The 17,075-nt window shown below is 53.8% G+C and overlaps 1 protein-coding gene across 1 annotated transcript in view; it reads left to right on the top strand.

The window, feature by feature from the left end:
* The window catches only part of HTT (huntingtin), a 138,777-nt gene that overhangs the window by 110,182 nt on the left and 11,520 nt on the right, over positions 1–17,075 (top strand). The window contains 12 exon segments of the mRNA XM_021677709.2: positions 1,349–1,487; positions 2,471–2,593; positions 4,212–4,425; positions 4,811–4,956; positions 6,439–6,616; positions 7,503–7,598; positions 9,964–10,151; positions 11,930–12,056; positions 13,895–13,995; positions 14,938–15,092; positions 15,448–15,587; positions 16,940–17,022. Of these exon segments, the coding sequence (XP_021533384.2) occupies positions 1,349–1,487; positions 2,471–2,593; positions 4,212–4,425; positions 4,811–4,956; positions 6,439–6,616; positions 7,503–7,598; positions 9,964–10,151; positions 11,930–12,056; positions 13,895–13,995; positions 14,938–15,092; positions 15,448–15,587; positions 16,940–17,022 (1,690 nt within the window).

Below are 17,075 nucleotides of genomic sequence, written 5' to 3'. Positions count from 1 at the left end.
TCTGTGTGTGTTGTGTGTGCGAGCTTGCGTCTGTGCGCGCGCTCGCGTCTGTGTGTGTGTGTGTGCATGCGCTCGCATCTGTGTGCGTGTGTGCATGCGCTCGTGTCTGTGTGTGTGTTGTGTGCGCGCTCGCGCCTGTGTGTGTGCATGCACTTGCGTCTGTGTGTGCGTGTGTGTGCGCGCGCTCGTGTCTGTGTGTGCTTGTGTGCGTGCGCTCACGTCTGTGTGTGTGTGCGTGTGCGTGTGCGCGCGCTCGCGTCTGTGTTTGCGTGCGCTCGCATCTGTATGTGCGTGCGCTCACGTCTGTGTGTTGTGTGCGTGCTCGCGTCTGTATGTGTGTGTTGTGTGTGTGAGCTCGCGTCTGTGTGTGTGTGCTTGCATCTGTGTGTGTGCGTGTGTGTGTGCGAGCTTGCGTCTGTGCATGTGTGCGCGTGCTCGCGTCTGTGTGCGTGTGCGCGCTCGCGTCTGCATGTGCGTGCGCTCGCGTCTGTGTGTGCGTGCGCTCGCATCTGTGTGTGTTGTGTGTGTGCTCTCGCGTCTGTGTGTGTGTGTGTGTGCGCGCTCGCGTCTGTGTGCGCTCGCGTCTGTGTGTGTGTGCGCACGCTCGCATCTGTGTGTGTTGTGTGTGTGTGCTCGTGTCTGTGTGTGTGTGTGCACGCTCGTGTCTGTGTGCTCTCGCGTCTGTGTGTGTGTGTGCGCGCTCGCGTCTGTGTGCGCGCGCGTGCACGTGAGAGAGAGAACAGAGTAGAATCACCGCACTGTAGCTTGTTGCTGGCGTCCTCATTTGGGAAGGCGCCTAACCCAGTAGGCAGCACATGGTTTGCATGATTTTTCAGTTTGCTGGGCCCAGTTATGTTGTGATTTGCATTATGAAGTTGTTGCTCTCATAGCAGATGGTAGAAGGTCAAACTATTATTGACTCTAGACTTAGTATTCAGAGCAGATGAAGAAGGTTATAAATACTTTGTGCCAGATGAGGTGCTTCTTTATGAAGTGAACATAAATTGGTATAAATTGTATCATGTTGGGAGAATCAATGGGAGATTTTGTGCACTTAGATCTTAGAATAGATGATCTATTTTGCATTTGTAAAGAATGCTTTTATTAGCTGTTAAACCATGTATTGCCTGTTATAATGTTCGAGTATAAATGAAATGTCTGCAGAACATTTGTGGGGCGTGAACTGTGGTTATCAAAAATGAGCTAGAGCCTGAAATTGCATCACGCCTTGTCCAAGTGTTGTTGAGACAGCTCTGAAGAGAAAGTGTCTAACACTCATTTTAAGAGGCCACTGTCACTTCTTAACCTGGGAGACTGTGCTCTAACCCCACGTGTGGTCGGATTCCAGACACCAGAGGCTCTACTCCCTGCTGGACAGGCTTCGTCTCGCCACTGCACCCGGCTCACGTGGCCCTTCTCCTCCGGTCACGTCCCACCCGCTGGACGGGGATGGGCCCCTGGCACTGGAGACCGTGATTCCAGACAAAGTACGTGTCCAGCACGTATGCATGGGGCACGTGGGGCCCACTCTTTTACATCTTCGGCAAATCTGGAGTGTGCGGTGGGACAGCTCAGGCAACAGGACGTCCTGGCACCTGGCGTGGCCCCCAGGGGCTCCCAGCCTGCCGTTCCTCGCCAGCAGTGGGCAGGGTCCCATCACTGACAGGACGCCTGAGGCCCAGTCCAGGTCATGAGCAGGAGGTGTGGGGTGAGAAAGGGAATGCTGACTTGGGACACTTGTGGCATTGGGGAGAGGGGAGAGTAAAGAGAGCCGTGGCCATAGCCTGCATAGGCGGTCGTGCTCGCCTACTTGGCCCGTCTGCCTCTCAAACCCGCTGACCTGTGTTGACCGCACCATCCCAAGGATCCTGGTACATGGTCACGACCCTTGCTACTCACACCTCAGAGCTGGGGACTGTTGGGGCCTTGGCAGATCCTTGGTACTTTGCTTTCCTGGAGGGAGGTCAGTGTAGACATGAGCTTGGATTTTGAAAACCCATCATCTTGGCACAGAATGGCAGAGCTCAGGCCTCTGCCGCACCGGCCTTGGAGAGAGAGGAGTGCTGCAGACACCCCAAAAGAAGATGTTGGGAGCAGTGCCAGGCGAGGGGCGGACAGAGGGTGAGGGCACAGAGCAGAGGGCCAGAGAGCTGAATTAGGACACTTGGGTGCTCACCAGGGGAGGGGAGAAGCAGAGCCTGTCCCGGCGGGAACGGCAAGTCGAAGACACAGCCTTTGTAGCAGTTCCTACAGAAAAGGCCTGTGGTTTGGTGAGCAGCCACATGGCCAGCTAGAATCCAATTTCTTGGAAGCTGCATTCATAGTCCCCGGGAGACCACTTGTCCTTCAGTCTGGGGCCACGGGATGTGAGGGGCAGTGGGCAAAGAAACAACACACGTTCAGTAGAGTTGAAGCCCCTTAAAAGCCATGCCCAATTTCATTGGGTTCTCCATCTTTTTCTTCTTCCCAGGACTGGTACCTACGTCTAGTCAAATCCCAGTGCTGGACTAGGTCAGATTCTGCGCTGCTGGAAGGGGCAGAACTGGTGAATCGGATTCCTCCCAGTGACATGAGTACATTCATGATGAACTCGGTACGGTGGAGAGCAGCGGGATGCTAGCAGGATGCCTGATCTGTTTTATCATCATGTGATCAACTTAGGACATGGGCCACTCACTTTTCTGCCTTAATGGCAGAACCTATAATCCAGACAGGATGGAGCATGGGAGACTGTAGTCCAGATGGGGCAGGACGTGGGAAAACTGTAATCCAGATGGGACGGGATGTTATTTCAGCTATTTTAGAATCCAAAAGGAGGTAAATTGTGTCTAATTCAACTTTCCATGCATTTGAAGAGAAGAGGTTCTCTTAGATTGCAGTCTGTTCTCACTGCGTGTCCTCATGGCCATGAGGAAAGGTATTAAAATGGTGTCATGGTAGATGATTTAATGGACCCTCATGGTATTCTGGAAATTGATCTTTAGTAAGACCCCTCCCCTTGTTTTATGTGGTGAGGTCCTCCTGCCCGCATTACTTATAGTGAGGTCCCCGTACCCCTGCTTCATACAGTGAGGTCCGCTCCCTGTTACACGTGTTGTACATAATAGTCCATGATGTGTGGTTAGGCCTTCTCCTCCCCGCCCCCAACTAGATGTCATGAGGTCCCCGTCCCCACCCTTGATGTTGTGCAGGCATGCATGCTGGGAGGCTCCTGGGCAGGTCATGTGGGGACTGGACCCTCTGGTCGTACCAGCCTTAGCAGCCTTAGCAGGTTCCTTCTCCTGGGACCAGCAGCTGACTAAAGCTCCAGGTGTTTTAATGCTGCCTCGATATGTACCACATGGGAATGAGGAGCAGCAGGGGCCTTGGCAGGGGGGGTGGGCAGCAAAGGATGGGCCAGGCGTGGATGAAGGGACTCGGGGCTGAGGCCACACAGCAGTATGCTCCCAAGTACTGATTCTTCATCAGTTTGACAGTGGGAGCTACATTGAGAAAATAGAATAGGCTCAAAATCAGCTTGTTGAAATAATTTTAAGCTCCATTCAGTGAAAGCTGATTTGCTGAATGATTAATTTGCTTAATCTATTTATCGAATTTTCCAAATTCAGTAATTGGACTTTTAATAGCTTTAAAGGTTCTGGCTGTAGCAGAAAGGTTCAGTTTTGGTTACTGATGATGACATATACTTTTCTGAATGTTCCCTAAATTCAGATAAATATTCTACTTGAAAATTGGCCCAAAAAAATCCTTAAATGGTTTTTAAAAGTTGGTAAAACCCAGTACCTACTGATACACTGTCATGGGAATGCTGCTTTTCACCCACAGTTGTGGCCACTTTGATTTATTTCAGCTGCCTTTGAACATAACTTTCTCAAACTTTGTGAATTTTGGTGTTTCACTGGATTTCTTGGGTGCCATATATTTTTATCAATTAAAAATTACATATGTTCAATTTTTTATTTCAAACAAATCTGAACGTATAAAAAATTTAAAATCTTTAATAGTAAAGTACCCCAAAGAGACCAGAAATACACTTCACGGAGCATATGGTATTTATTTTGGGAAGTAGAATATTCTTTAAAATATATTGTTAATAGTTTACTCATCTGTGCTTTCTCAGAAATGTTTGCATTATCCTTTTTTCTGTTGTGTTTTTCTTGCCTGGTTGAAAAGCGTGTAATTGTTGTTCAACCTTTAACGTCCTGATTCAGGAATTCAACTTAAGCCTGTTGGCCCCATGCCTGGGCCTGGGCATGCGCGAAATCTCCGGAGGCCAGAGGAGTCCCCTTTTTGAAGCAGCTCGCCTGGCCACTCTGGACCGTGTGAGCGGCCTGGTTCAGCAGCTGCCTGCTACCCACCACGTTTTCCAGCCGTTCTTGCCTGTGGAGCCCACCGCCTACTGGAACAAGTTGAATGATCTGTTTGGTAGTTAAAATTAAAACTTCTTTTATTTTTTAAAAATGCTGCAGAGCCAATATCGTGCTTTGGACTGAGTAAAGATACAGTAAATGCTGTTGACCTCATAAACTGAAAGCATGTGCAGAGGTGACCGAGAGATGGTGCCAGGGACCCTAGCTCTGGATGTCTTTTGGCATGTTTGCCCCTTTGCTGTTCCTCAGCCTCGCCCTGGAGGAACATTAGGGTAGACCTCAGAGGAAGGCATGTCCCGAGTCATGTGCACTGTTGGGTGTGTGTGCAAATGTGCTTCTGAGCTGAAGGTACCTTTAGATTCTCAGAGAATGGGCTGACTGCCTTTCACAGGCCACGAACCCAGGGTAGAGCTGCATTCACCCACAGTCTTGTGTTTCAGGGGATGCTGTGTTGTATCGGTCCTTGACCACTCTGGCCCGGGCCCTGGCCCAGTACCTGCTGGTGTTCTCCAAGCTGCCCAGCCATTTGCACCTCCCTCCTGAGAAGGAGAGGGACACTGTGAAATTTGTGGTCATGACCCTCGAGGTAAGAGGCAGCTCGGGAAGCCAGTGTTTCTGTGCCGAGGGACTATCACTGGAGAAATAGGAAACCCAGGAGCTGTGCAGTCGGGCCTCCTCCTGTCCTCACCAGATCAATAACTATGGGTGGTCAAGCACCACATCCATCCCCTACTTTTCTGAGCACATTCACACCCCTGACCGTGCAGGTCCTCACAGGTGCCTTGTGACATTGGCCACATAGCACTTCCTGTCCCTACTTTCCAGCTGGCCTAGGACCTGGGCTCCCACCACGGTGTCTCCCCCGCGCGCGTCTGAGCCGAGGGCACGGGTCTTAGAGGAGGGTCTGGCAGGCAGGAGGCGGGGCAGGGGAGAAGCAAGGATGACTGGAGAGATGAGCAGAAACCTTTGAGGGATCTCTCAAACAGTGGAGGGAGTCCTGTGCTTATGTGTGGATCTCTTCCCTTGACTCTTAAGATGCCTTTGATTTCAGGACAGACATCCATTAAATATGTTTTCTCTAAGGAAAAGGAAGCACTGTGAGTGTAGAGTATATCCCAATTTTAGATAATTAAAATAATCTGCGAAAATTATTAGGCTTTAAATAGAGTAAAAACCTGGATGTTTCAGCCATGGGAAATTAAACACTCTGTGTTGACACTTATAATCACCCCCAACATGTGTACACATTGTGGGTGCATCGCCTTTCCATACAACTTCTGGCAAATAGTCTAGCCTACATCCTTGCAGCCAGAGCCCGAGCTGTGTTTGTCAGCCTGAGCAGGACACGGCTGACTCAGCATCAGCTCCACCTGCCAGCAGGGAGAGACGTAGGTGTCAGGAGGGCACGCGACGAACAGGCGCCTGCTGGAGCCGGCCCAAGTCAGATGGCTGCTGACACCTGTCCTGCATGTCTCTGTGCAGTGTGCAGGCTGGCAGGCTCACAGACAGTTCCCAGACGGAGTCCCGTGCCTGCTTTGTGCAGGGCGGGATGGGCTCTGTTATTCCCATTTCACAGACGAGGAAGGCAGGGCTTGGAGACGTTTGTCTGGCTTGTCCGGGTTTCACCCACTAAGAAGTAGCCCATTGGCATCTGAACCCAAGCCTGGCTGTCTCCAGGCCCCATGCTCTCAGATTCAGTCTCTGACTATGACCGAGGCAGGTTCTGCCTGGCACCCTGGGAGGCCCGAGGAGGAGCCTGACCTGGAGGCCGTGTGGCCAGGGAAGGATTTCTAGAGGAGCCCACGGTGCTGCAGGAAGGAGAAGCAGTGAGATCAGGGTGGCTCTTCTGGCAGAGAAGTGAGCCCAGGCACTCTTGGGAGTGGGTGGTCAGGCTTGAATGTAAGGGAGTGGGCGACAGGGTCCCGTCCCTCGAATCATAGTCTGGACCTGCCGGCTTCTCGCTCTTGGGACAGTTCCCAGAGAGCTGGGGGTGGTTTGCTTCCCCGGCAGCTCGGAGATAGGAAGGAAGCGGGCCTAAGCCTCCTGTCACGTCGACCCTCCCCTCTAGGCCCTGGCGTGGCATTTGATCCATGAGCAAATCCCACTGAGTCTGGACCTACAGGCCGGCCTGGACTGCTGTTGCCTGGCCCTGCAGCTGCCCAGCCTCTGGAGCGTGCTGTCCTCCCCAGAGATGGTCACCCATGCCTGCTCTCTCATTCACTGTGTCCGCTTCGTCCTGGAAGCCGGTGAGTCTGTGACCATGACACATTTCTGTCCTCTATCACTGGGACCGGCAGTCAACTCTGTTTACCAGGTGCCGAACGAGGAACTGGGGGTGACTTGGTGGATAAAATAAGGGCCTTGTGTTCATCTCCAGTGTCTTGGATTCGGCACTAGAATTGGATTTGAATTTGCTTTTGTAGTCATTTTGTTTAGATTTTGGAGTTCCAGCTTTTGTAAAAAATACTCCTAATTTTATGTCCCTTTGATCTCTGGTCCTACTTGACTGTTTCATGCTTTTAGTCCCAAATGACCATAAGATTTAATAAGATTACATTAAAAAGATTGTTTTCTGTTATAGTCAAAATGCTTGTTTCTATAATGCATTGTAATATTAATATATTATAAAATAAAAGTGACTTATTCTTTTCAAGGGACAGTGTCCTTAACAAGGGTCATTAGCCAAAATTTCTCAAAAATTGGACATTATAGTTTACATGTTAGAGGGTGTTTTGAAGTTTGATTGTTTAAATTGTTTTCATCTGTGCATTTGTAGTCAGCTTGAAAACGAAGATCTAGGGAGTAATTTTTCAAAGCGAGACTTCTTGGGGATTGTAGTGATGCTTTTAGCAGTAATGAATCACGAGCTGTCTGATAAAAACCTTCAGGGCAAGACGTGGCAAACAGTAGGCAGTGGACAGACGTGGAAATATCAGCAAAAAACTCAAGTACCGTGCATTTCAGACTAGCCCAGAGACTGATGCCTAAGTCTGGTACTGTCTAAAATTGACTATAGGAAATCTACACCTCATTTGACTTAGTCTTTCACCTTGAAATGTTTGCATAAATGTGAAAATTTGAATAAAAAGGAATAGTAAAAGTGTTTGGAAATTGTTCTGTTGTGATTTTTAGTTGTGGTGCAGCCTGGGGATCAGCTTCTTAGTCCAGAAAGAAGGATGAACACCACAAAGGCTTCCAGAGAGGATGAAGTAGATTCAAACATACAAAGTAAGTCTCAAGATCCGTTCTTTTTTTTTTTTTTTTAAGATTTTATTTATTTATTTAAGAGAGAGCAAGAGAGAGCACATAAGCAGGCAGGAGGAGTGGAAGAGGGAGAAGCAGGCTCTCTGCTGAGCAGGGAGCCCGATGTGAGGCTCGATTCCAGAACCCTGAGATCGTGACCTGAGCTGAAGGCAGACGCTTTCTTTGGCCCACCAAACTCGGCTGGGGCGTCACACTCCCGGGAGCCCTCCCGACGCCCCTCTTGTCACAGCTGCTCCTCCACCCTAGTGCTTCCTGCTCTAGGCCTCTCACCTAGACTCAGCCCCCTGAGCTCCCGGGGCAGGACTGCGCTCGCACTCTGTGTGCTTGCTGTCGTAAGTGCTCATGGACGAACGTTTATCCAGTGATGAGCGACTGCGTGGAAAATACTGAGGGACTTGAAGTTAGCATACATACCTACATGAATGTTAGGTAACCTGAGTCATCTGTTTTGGTGGATTTTTAAATGGAAGTTACTACCCTTCCTGCAGAAAAAACATCCACACCCCATCCACTTAAGCCTCGTTTAGACTTAGACGTGCACCATGGCTGTGCACATTCTCTCCTGATTCAGGTCTTTCGCTGGCAGTGTGGAGAGGCAGGTCGGGGAAAAAGCTCTTGGCTGAGTGATTGCTTGTCCCTGGGGGCCTCCAGGCATCTTCACCCAGAGGGTGTGGCTGGAGTACCCGCCTGCAGCCCGTCCACAGAGAGGGGAAGCACATGCCCCCGGCGGTTCTTGGCTGCCTCTTTCATGGAACGCTCTACCTCGGAATCCCGAGTCTTAGCCGTGCTCTGGTGGCTTAGGAAACGTGCCTCTTTCCGAGCAAGTACATACATGCTTTGTCCTTTTGCCGGCATGTGTACCAGCCAGCCAGGTGAGGATGGCCTTTTCCTGTCATTCGTAGTCAGCATGGTGATTTTTCTTCCAGTCGCCTGTTTAAGGTTCTGTAATGGTATAACCCTGTCCAGGAACAGCGTGTTGCACGACACAGCCAAGCTCCTCTCCAGGTGCTTTCCTCGAGGCTCCCTGGTTCTGTCAGCCCTTAGTTTGTGGTTTCATGACTTCTCGTTGTTATGTGAGGGCTATGCAAACACTCACCCCCATGCTTGGCCACGTTCTAGCCGGGGCCTCTGCAGTGGAGATATGGGTGGCGCTGACCTCGGGTTGGTATGAGGATTACATAAATCAGAGCACCCAGAGCAAGTGCCAGTCTTGTTATAAGTGCTCAGTAAACATTCCTGTAGTTTGATTCATAATTCGAATTTCCATTCCTCTGAAAATAATCCTGGCATTTCAAGGGGTCGCGTCAGAGCAGACAGGCCCATAGGCTGGAGCGTATGTAGTTTATGTTGATTGTACTTACTCCTCGTGGCCCAGTATAGGCCAGTTAATTTCATCCTGGCCAGAGGAAGAAGATTGCTCTTTTTATCACCTGGATAGGATAATACCCCTTACAGATTGCCCATTAAGGGCGCCTGGCTGGCTCAGTCGGTACAGCATGTGACTCTTAGTCTTGGGGTCAGAAGTTTGAGCCCTGGGCACAAAGTTTACTTAAAAGGACAGTATTATTAAAGGCAGCTTCGTTTCTCTCAGCTTGGGGCTTGACTCCGTAAGCCCAGTAAGAATCCACTGTCCATATGATAAAGGTGCGTAGCCTGTCAGATCTCATGAACCATGGGGTATATTCATGCACGACCCAGACGTTTGTCAGCTCAACAGATGATGCTCTGGCACATGCTGCGTGGCAGACTCAGCGTGAATGCAAAGCAGTCCCTGCCCGTGACGCGCTGCGGCTCTTACCTAAGGCTGCGTGTGGGGTTGTCCTCAGCATCCTGCTTCAGGAGTTCTAGGGGAGACTTGGCACCCCGTCAGAATCCCACCAGCAGCCCGGGAGAACCCCTGATCTCAGGAAACAGTGAGCCAGAGATGGACAACCTGGTTCTCTGCACGTCGGCACAGAGAGCAGCACAAGGTCCTGGGAGGACCAGGGCAAGCTGGAGCATGATTGCTCCTAGGTGTTCACCAGCGTGTGCTGGCCACATAGTGCAGGGTGGGCAGGAGGGCTGGGACCCGGAGCGGGAGACAGGTTCAAGACCACGGTCCTGGCCAGCATGGAGAGGAGTGCCGGTTTCGATAGGTTGGAAGGTGATAAAATCTGCAGGCCCTCAGTACTGCCTGGGCGTCTGGGGGGCTCTGCGTTTGTGGCTTGAGTGACTGGTTGCAGGCGTGTGCCTTCTGCCGTGGTGGGGGTGGGAAGATTGGGAGCAGAGGTGGCGGGTTCGCGATGTGTTTCGATAGAACAGCCCTCTGAACCCCGGTGTTTGTTTTTAGACCCGGCATATATCACCGCAGCCTGTGGGATGGTGGCAGAAATGGTGGAGTCTTTGCCGTCGGTGTTGGCCTTGGGGCATAAAAGGAATAGCAACACCCCAGCGTTTCTCACGTCGGTGCTCAGGAACATCATCGTCAGCCTGGCTCGCTTACCCCTCGTCAACAGCTACACGCGCGTCCCCCCACTGGTGAGTCTGGTCATTCCTTGGCAGAAAACCTGAAATGAATGAGATGTGCAGGCCAGCCCCTAGCTGGGGGCTCCCGAGGGTGAGAGCGGGAGCTGGCTGCTCAGGTGCCTCCCCTTGGCGGCCAGAGCCTTGCGTGCTGTGTGGTCCTGGCACCTGTCTGGTCTCCTCGGGCGTGACAGCGGTCATGGTAGAAGTGCTGGCTTTTCCCACACGGGGTGAGGCACTATGTCCAGAAGTAAGATTTCGTCTCCCACTGGTCGGTGCTCGACGTTGGATGTGATCAGAGAGTAAGTCAGCTCCCTTTCAGCGGTAGACTGGAAGTGGTGCCCCTGGGGTACGTAAAAGCAGGCACCGTCTGATACTGCTCAGCTGTCTGGGCGTGACCACTTTTGAAACTCCGGATTCCAGACTGTCCTCAGAATCAATTTCAAGCCAGCATTCGTCAGGATTCTTGTCTCAGGTAACAGGAAGGGCTTAGTGTGAGCGGGTTGAGGGTCGAAGGTGGCCGGACGGCCCCTCCCTGGGGAAGCTGCCGAGACAAGAAGTAGGGGCTCGGGGTGACCACAGCACAGCCAGAGGTCAAGGTGAGCCAGCACCGCTTCTGCCTGGAAAGGACCTGTGCCTGCCAGTGGGCACAGCTTCAGTGCCTGTGTGTGAGAGGGAGACGCTGGGCAGGCTGCCCCCCGGGAGCAGCGGGGGCCCACCCAGAGGGCTCACGCCGAGCAGCGGCTGCAGCCTGGTGTGCCAGGGAGGTGCGTCTGCGGCCCCGTGCCCGCTGGGAAGAGAGCAGGAAGAGCCCGCTGGAGAAGCACGGTGGGCACTGCGGGGTGCGGCCGGGCACAGGGAGTCAGTGTAGGTCTGGAGACAGCTGCTCCTCTGGAGGGGAGCGGGGAACTGCGGTGGGGGGGCCCGTCCTGGAGGTTGCAGTGTCTGGAGCAGACGCGCCGGCATGGGGCACGTGCTGTAGGGGGCGCTCCTCGAGCCAGGGTCGTCACCTGTGTGGAGCTGCATGCGCCAGGGCCCCGCGAGGGGGCGCCCCGCCAGGGTGTGCTGAGCAGCTTGGCAACGCTAGCGAGAGACGCAGCATCTTCCTGAGCGGACTGAGAGGCGCCGGCGCCGTGGAGGTGGGCTGGCCGTGTCTCCGAGGCCCCCACGGTGGGTTTGGGGAATCGGGAGCTGGAGGGTCCACTCAGCTGGCTGGAAGGGTGGTTGCTCCTCCTGCCAGGACAACATCGGGTCCGCCTCAGGTCACTCTGCTGGCGGGGTTTACGAGCGCGGACAGCACGGCTTTTTGTGGCTGCTCACCAGTGACTCTTGTGTGCGTGTACAGCTGAACTTCATCTGATGCCTGCCTTCGTCTGACACACCAGCTGCTGTTTGTGGGCGAGGGTGTTCCTGCCTGCCCTCGACGGCTGGGGGCTGCCAACACGAACCTTCAAGAACCCTACCTGAGAACAGCCAGCTGGGGGGGTGCAGAGGGGTGGTGGCAGGGAAAGGGGCCGGGCCAGGTTGGGAGCAGGCGAGTCAGGGAAGTGGGAGGTCAGAGCAGACCCAGGAGGCTCATGATGGGGCAGGCGATCCTTGGGCGAGGGCGATGCATGGGAGATGTTTTCCCGGAAGGATGGTGCACTCGTTTTCGGGAATGTCTGCGTGAGCCGTCGGTAGGCATGTGGCCTCTGGAGGAAGACCATTTTAAAGAAAGGATGCTTCATGGTTTCCTTGAAGTGTGGCTGTCCTGACTTGACCGGGGTCACTCTGTTTCTTTTTCATCTTCTCAGGTTTGGAAGCTCGGATGGTCGCCCAAGCCGGGAGGTGACTTTGGCACATGCTTCCCTGAGATCCCGGTGGAGTTCCTCCAGGAGAAGGAAGTCTTTAAAGAGTTCATCTACCGCATCAATGCACTAGGTAGCCCGGGTTTCTCTTCCAGAATTGTTAGTCCTCAAAGCGCCTAGTTCTTCTTGTTTATTCCACAAGGGATGTAGGGTGTGATATGATCATGTGTGCGTACATTCTGCAGTGAATGCGAACTGGCACTGTGAAAAATTCTCTCTGGGTTGGTGTGGTGTTTGGGGGTGTGTGAGAGAGATGGGGGGGGCTTAACCCCAAGTCTTCACACACCAGTCTTGTTGGAAGTCAGGACAGGCCCCTGGTGATCGATCACGTGCAGCCCAGCTCAGCGTGCTCTTGTTTCCTCGGGTGCAGAGCGAGCAAATGGAGCAAGCAGGGGAAGGAGGCTTCATCCTGTGAGACAGCACTGGCCTCTGGGCGGTGGGGCAGGCGTCTTAGCCTCTAGGACCCCCAGTGTCATGGATTCGTAGCGCTGTTACGCTATGCGTAACGAGACTCGACTGGTGCAGTCATCAGTAAAGGGCAGCTTTAGTGGTTTTCCATCAGGCTGCTTCTCCACTTCCTGCGGCACGGTGTGGCTTGCCTTTTTGTCCCTATTTCATGGCTGGAGGTCCGGTCCAGTGGGAGGGTTGTAGTTGGCTGTGTCCAGCTACGGTGTTTCCCAGAACATCGGTCTCCTGAGTCTGGTGTGGGCACCTGCCTGCCCGTGCGGCCCGCCCTTCATCCCCGTGACCCCTGCCGTCTCAGGCTTCTGCAGAGTTTGTGCTCATCTTGATCCCGGAAGTTTCAGGCAGCTGATACCATCTTGCCTCTCCTTTTGCCTTGAGTGAAGTAGGCAATTGGTTACCCTGTCCAAAGTGCCGTCTCAGCAGTGACCTAAGACCGGCTGCCTCGGGAAGCTTTGTTCCTTTCCTGTCCTTGAAGGTGGTTCCTGGGCAGTCTCCTGGCCGCCCCCTGCATGCTGTCACTTCCTCTCTTGCTCAGGCATCTTCGTGCTCGAATCCTCACTCAGACCTGCGGGAGGGGCCCCGACAGCTCCACAGTCTCTTCCTGATGTTGCCTTCACTCTTGCCTTGTCTTTTCCCTTAAATTGTGTAAACATCGTCTGTAGTCTGCCCGCCTCACTAGGTCTGTCTGTCTGCATCTAATCCCTCTGCATCCAGTTTACCAAGGAGACCCTCAAGTTAGATGCTCTGTTTCCTGCCCTCAGCACCCCCTTCCTGTCCCTTGTAGCCCTGATGCAAGTGGCATGGCCATGTCCACCTCCCAGGTCACGCGTGGGAGCAGGAAGCGTGGCACTCACCCCTCACCTCGGGCTCTGCCGCTGATGACGGTGCTCGAGGGCGACCCGCTAGACACGCCTTTGCCAGACGCGAGTGCCCCAGCTGGGTCAGGATCAGAGGAACCATTGCTTTAACTTATGTTGAACAGCTTTACTGAGAATTCACAGAGCACACGTGGCACCCACTCAGAGCATGCTGCCCAGTGGGCTGGGGTCTGCGCACGGTCGTGCGGCCCACAGCTCGGTGCCACGGTTTGTCTTTGGGGAAGACTCGTGAGCCCTCTGGTGAGCAGGGCAGGAGTGGCGCGGACCCACCCAAGTGTGGCCAGCTGCTCAGACATCCCTTCGCCTGACTGCATCCCTGCTGCAGGGGTGGAGAGGGGGCCGCTTGCTTGTCATGTGGCCTCAGACGTGGGTGCTTCCGTGTCCTCGCCTGGGAGTGCACCTGGCAGTGCGGCTGCATCTTAGAACTGGCGTGGGGTCGGGGGTTGCTGCTGTGCGGCTCCCGGGGGCGGGGCCTGTTTCGGCTGCAGCCGTGAGGCCCAGCTGCCACGTCACATCAAGGAGTCTGGGGAGCGGGCGACCCTGTCTCATGTAACATTTGCCTTCCTAGGGTGGACCAGCCGCACCCAGTTTGAGGAAACGTGGGCCACCCTCCTTGGCGTCCTGGTGACTCAGCCCCTCGTGATGGAGCAGGAGGAGAGCCCGCCGGAAGTAAGGCCGTGTGTAGGCCTGCCTGTCCACTGGCCAGTAGCCAGGCAGTCGAGGCAGCTGGTGACTTGCTCGTGGGGGGCAAGAGAAGGGCAGCAGGCTCGTTGTTTTGGTCTTCCCTTATGTTTACCAGGGTAGCCAGGTCATACCTCGACTAATGTTGCAGAGCAGGAGCAGATTCCCTCGAGTTTGAGTGGCCTCGATTGCCCGTGGCCACAGTACACTTTACCATGGCGCATCACGCGTTAAGGGTCAGTAGGATCATGCCCTTTCCTGAAAATATGTCTGAGTTCTGCTTATCAGTATTCACGTGCAGTGTGTAGGTTGAATCAGAATGAAAAGGCACGTGATAAAGGCCATGGATATGTATGTACCTGTGTTCATTTGACTGCTTTGCAGAAGTTTATCGGGCTTCCTAGAATATTAAGGTACATAATGTTAGTAAAAGCCATGTTCTGGTAAGGCAAAGTCTGAGATATTGGAAAGCCATTGGCTAGAAGTCCTTAATTCCAGTAGATGGTATGGCAAAAATTTGTAGAAATGTCAGTTCAAAGAGTACACATATGTCCGAAATCACCAGTGACTTTAAATTCACGTGTAGAACTAACAGGTTGTCATACGCAGAGTTCCTAAAAAGAGTGAGGAAATTTAAGGGCAATATCTTAAAAAGTAATTTGTATTAGGAGGTTTGTGCCTATAGGAGACCCTGCTTTGAAAGGTAGACATTGGCCATCAGGTTTATTTCAAGTCCCAGATGCAGGGAACTTAGGCAGACAAGACAGGACCCTTGCTGGGAAGACGTGTCCATCTGTAGCACTCGGGGCTCACCCAAAGACCATGCGGCCTGAGAACCACAGCCTTCGGGTTCTGTGTGCAGGTGGGGGCAGAAGTGGTTCCGGGTGTCTGGCCGCTCATGACTTGGTAAAATGCGGGCTCTCCTTGCAGGAAGACACGGAGAGGACCCAGATCAATGTCCTGGCCGTGCAGGCCATCACCTCCCTGGTGCTGAGCGCAATGACCGTGCCCGTGGCTGGCAACCCAGCTGTGAGCTGCTTGGAGCAGCAGCCCCGGAACAAGCCCCTCAAAGCCCTCGACACCAGGTGGGAACAGTGAAGTGCCTGTCCACCCTGCCCAGAGTGACCAGCACCTTCACCCCGGGCCCTTTGCTTTGTTGCCAGAACGACAAAACACCTGTGTGTGCAGCCTCACTGTAGGGTGCAGATCCAGGAGGGTTGGTGACTGGGGCAGTGGGGTCTGCTGAGTGTTTAGGGCAGACTCTAGCAGATGAAGAACTAGCCGAGGGCACGTGGACAGGAGTCCCCTCAAAGGGAGTGTCCTTCCTTATTACAGGTGCCTCTGTTTCCTGTAGGCAAAGCTGGAGGAAGCCCTGAGGTTTTTTGCTTTTAAGATTTTGAAGGAAGCAAAATATTCTTTAACCTTTGTTCTGAATTTTAGGTTTGGGAGGAAGCTGAGCATTATCCGAGGAATTGTAGAGCAGGAAATCCAAGCGATGGTTTCAAAGAGAGAGAACATTGCCACGCATCACTTATACCAGGCGTGGGACCCCGTCCCTTCTCTGTCTCCAGCTACGACAGGTACCTGTGGGAAGAGGGGCCGTTTGTACCTGGGCCAGAACAAGAATGTGACCAAGATACTAACACCGCCGGCTGGGCAGAAGGACTGGAGGCATCTTTTTGGAGGCCGTGGTCCTCACTGCATGGCCCTAATTCATGAGTAGCCGTCTCGGTCAGGACCAGGCGATTTTAGCAGTCTGGAGCTTGAGTCTGGAGCTGAACGGAGTGCTGTCCCTCACCAGTGAGGGCACGGGGGAGCAGAGTGGCTCTCAGCCTGAGACGGGCAGCCCGCGTGGGAGTGTAGAAGCCGAACTAGTCTCTCCCGTGACTCTCCGGCTTCAGAGCAGAGAACGCTACGGCAAGAGCAGGCCTGGACTCTCTGAGAGCCTGCCGGAGCTGGGCATCCCTGGGTCTGAGCCGTCCGCCCCCAGCGGCCCTTCCCTCCCCCGGCCCTGCATCTGCTGCTGGCCAGGTGCACCTGTTCTGTCTGGGCCTGCAGGCTGTGTGCCTGCCCTGTAATGGGCACTGGAGTGTGTCAACCACCCTAGCTTAAAAGAAGGAAATTTTATGTTTGTTTTTTTTAAATGCATATGTTTTTTGTTGAACAGACAGTATTTTAGCACAGCGGTTTTTTTAGGAGTTGTTAGGTCCTGTGATTTTAAACACCTCAAATGCTTTACCTGGAGAGCGTTCTGTGTGGACGTGCAGACACTAGACATTTACTGGAGTGCTGGACTAAGCTCAGAAGTGTGCACTGCGATGGCCATGGGTCCCCTGAGCAGCTTCTGCCCCTAGGAGAGAGAAGTGGCCTCATTCACTGTCACAGGAGGCCGGGGCGAGTGGGTACCGGGAGAGGTGCAAATGCCCCAGGGGAACGCGGTCAGGAAGGGTCCCGGGAGAGGGTGCATTGACGCTAGGTCTGGTGAAGGCTTAGCCAGGGACCTCTGGCTGGGGGGCGAGGGTTGTTTGGGGTATAGAGGGTATGAAAGACAGTGGTTGTGGAGAAGATGGGTTGAGTGGGGGCATTGGTGGGCGCAACCGGACAGCCTGGACACCGGAGCAGGGTCCCGGGAGGTGTCGCCCACCCACCTTGTCGTCTGGGCCCCCAGAGTGCGCACCTGTGGGGCCACCGCCCCATCTGCAGCTGCTGACTTAGGCCTTTGCAGCTCAGCCCCCAACCGGCTCCTGTGCAGAGTCAGAAGCTGGTTTGTTACAGAGAAAAAGTGGTAATTCAGAATTGGCCGCACTGGCCCTGCCAGAGAAAACCCCAGAGACCCTTGGGGTTCTGCAGAGCTGTCCACCCTGCCGCCCGGGGCGGGTGCTGTCGGGTAGGCTCCACGCAGGATAGCATGCACGGTGTTGTCGCCCTGCAGGTACCCTCATCAGCCACGACAAGCTTCTGCTGCAGATCAACCCCGAGCGGGAGCTGGGGAACATGAGCTATAAGCTTGGCCAGGTCAGTGTCCCCCCCCCCCCCCCCCCCCCCCCCCCCCCCCCCCCCCCCGCCCC

The sequence above is a fragment of the Neomonachus schauinslandi genome, chromosome 2 (assembly GCF_002201575.2).
Source record: "Neomonachus schauinslandi chromosome 2, ASM220157v2, whole genome shotgun sequence".
NCBI classification, from domain to species: Eukaryota; Metazoa; Chordata; class Mammalia; order Carnivora; family Phocidae; genus Neomonachus; species Neomonachus schauinslandi.
This window is presented reverse-complemented; position numbering and strand designations above follow the sequence as displayed.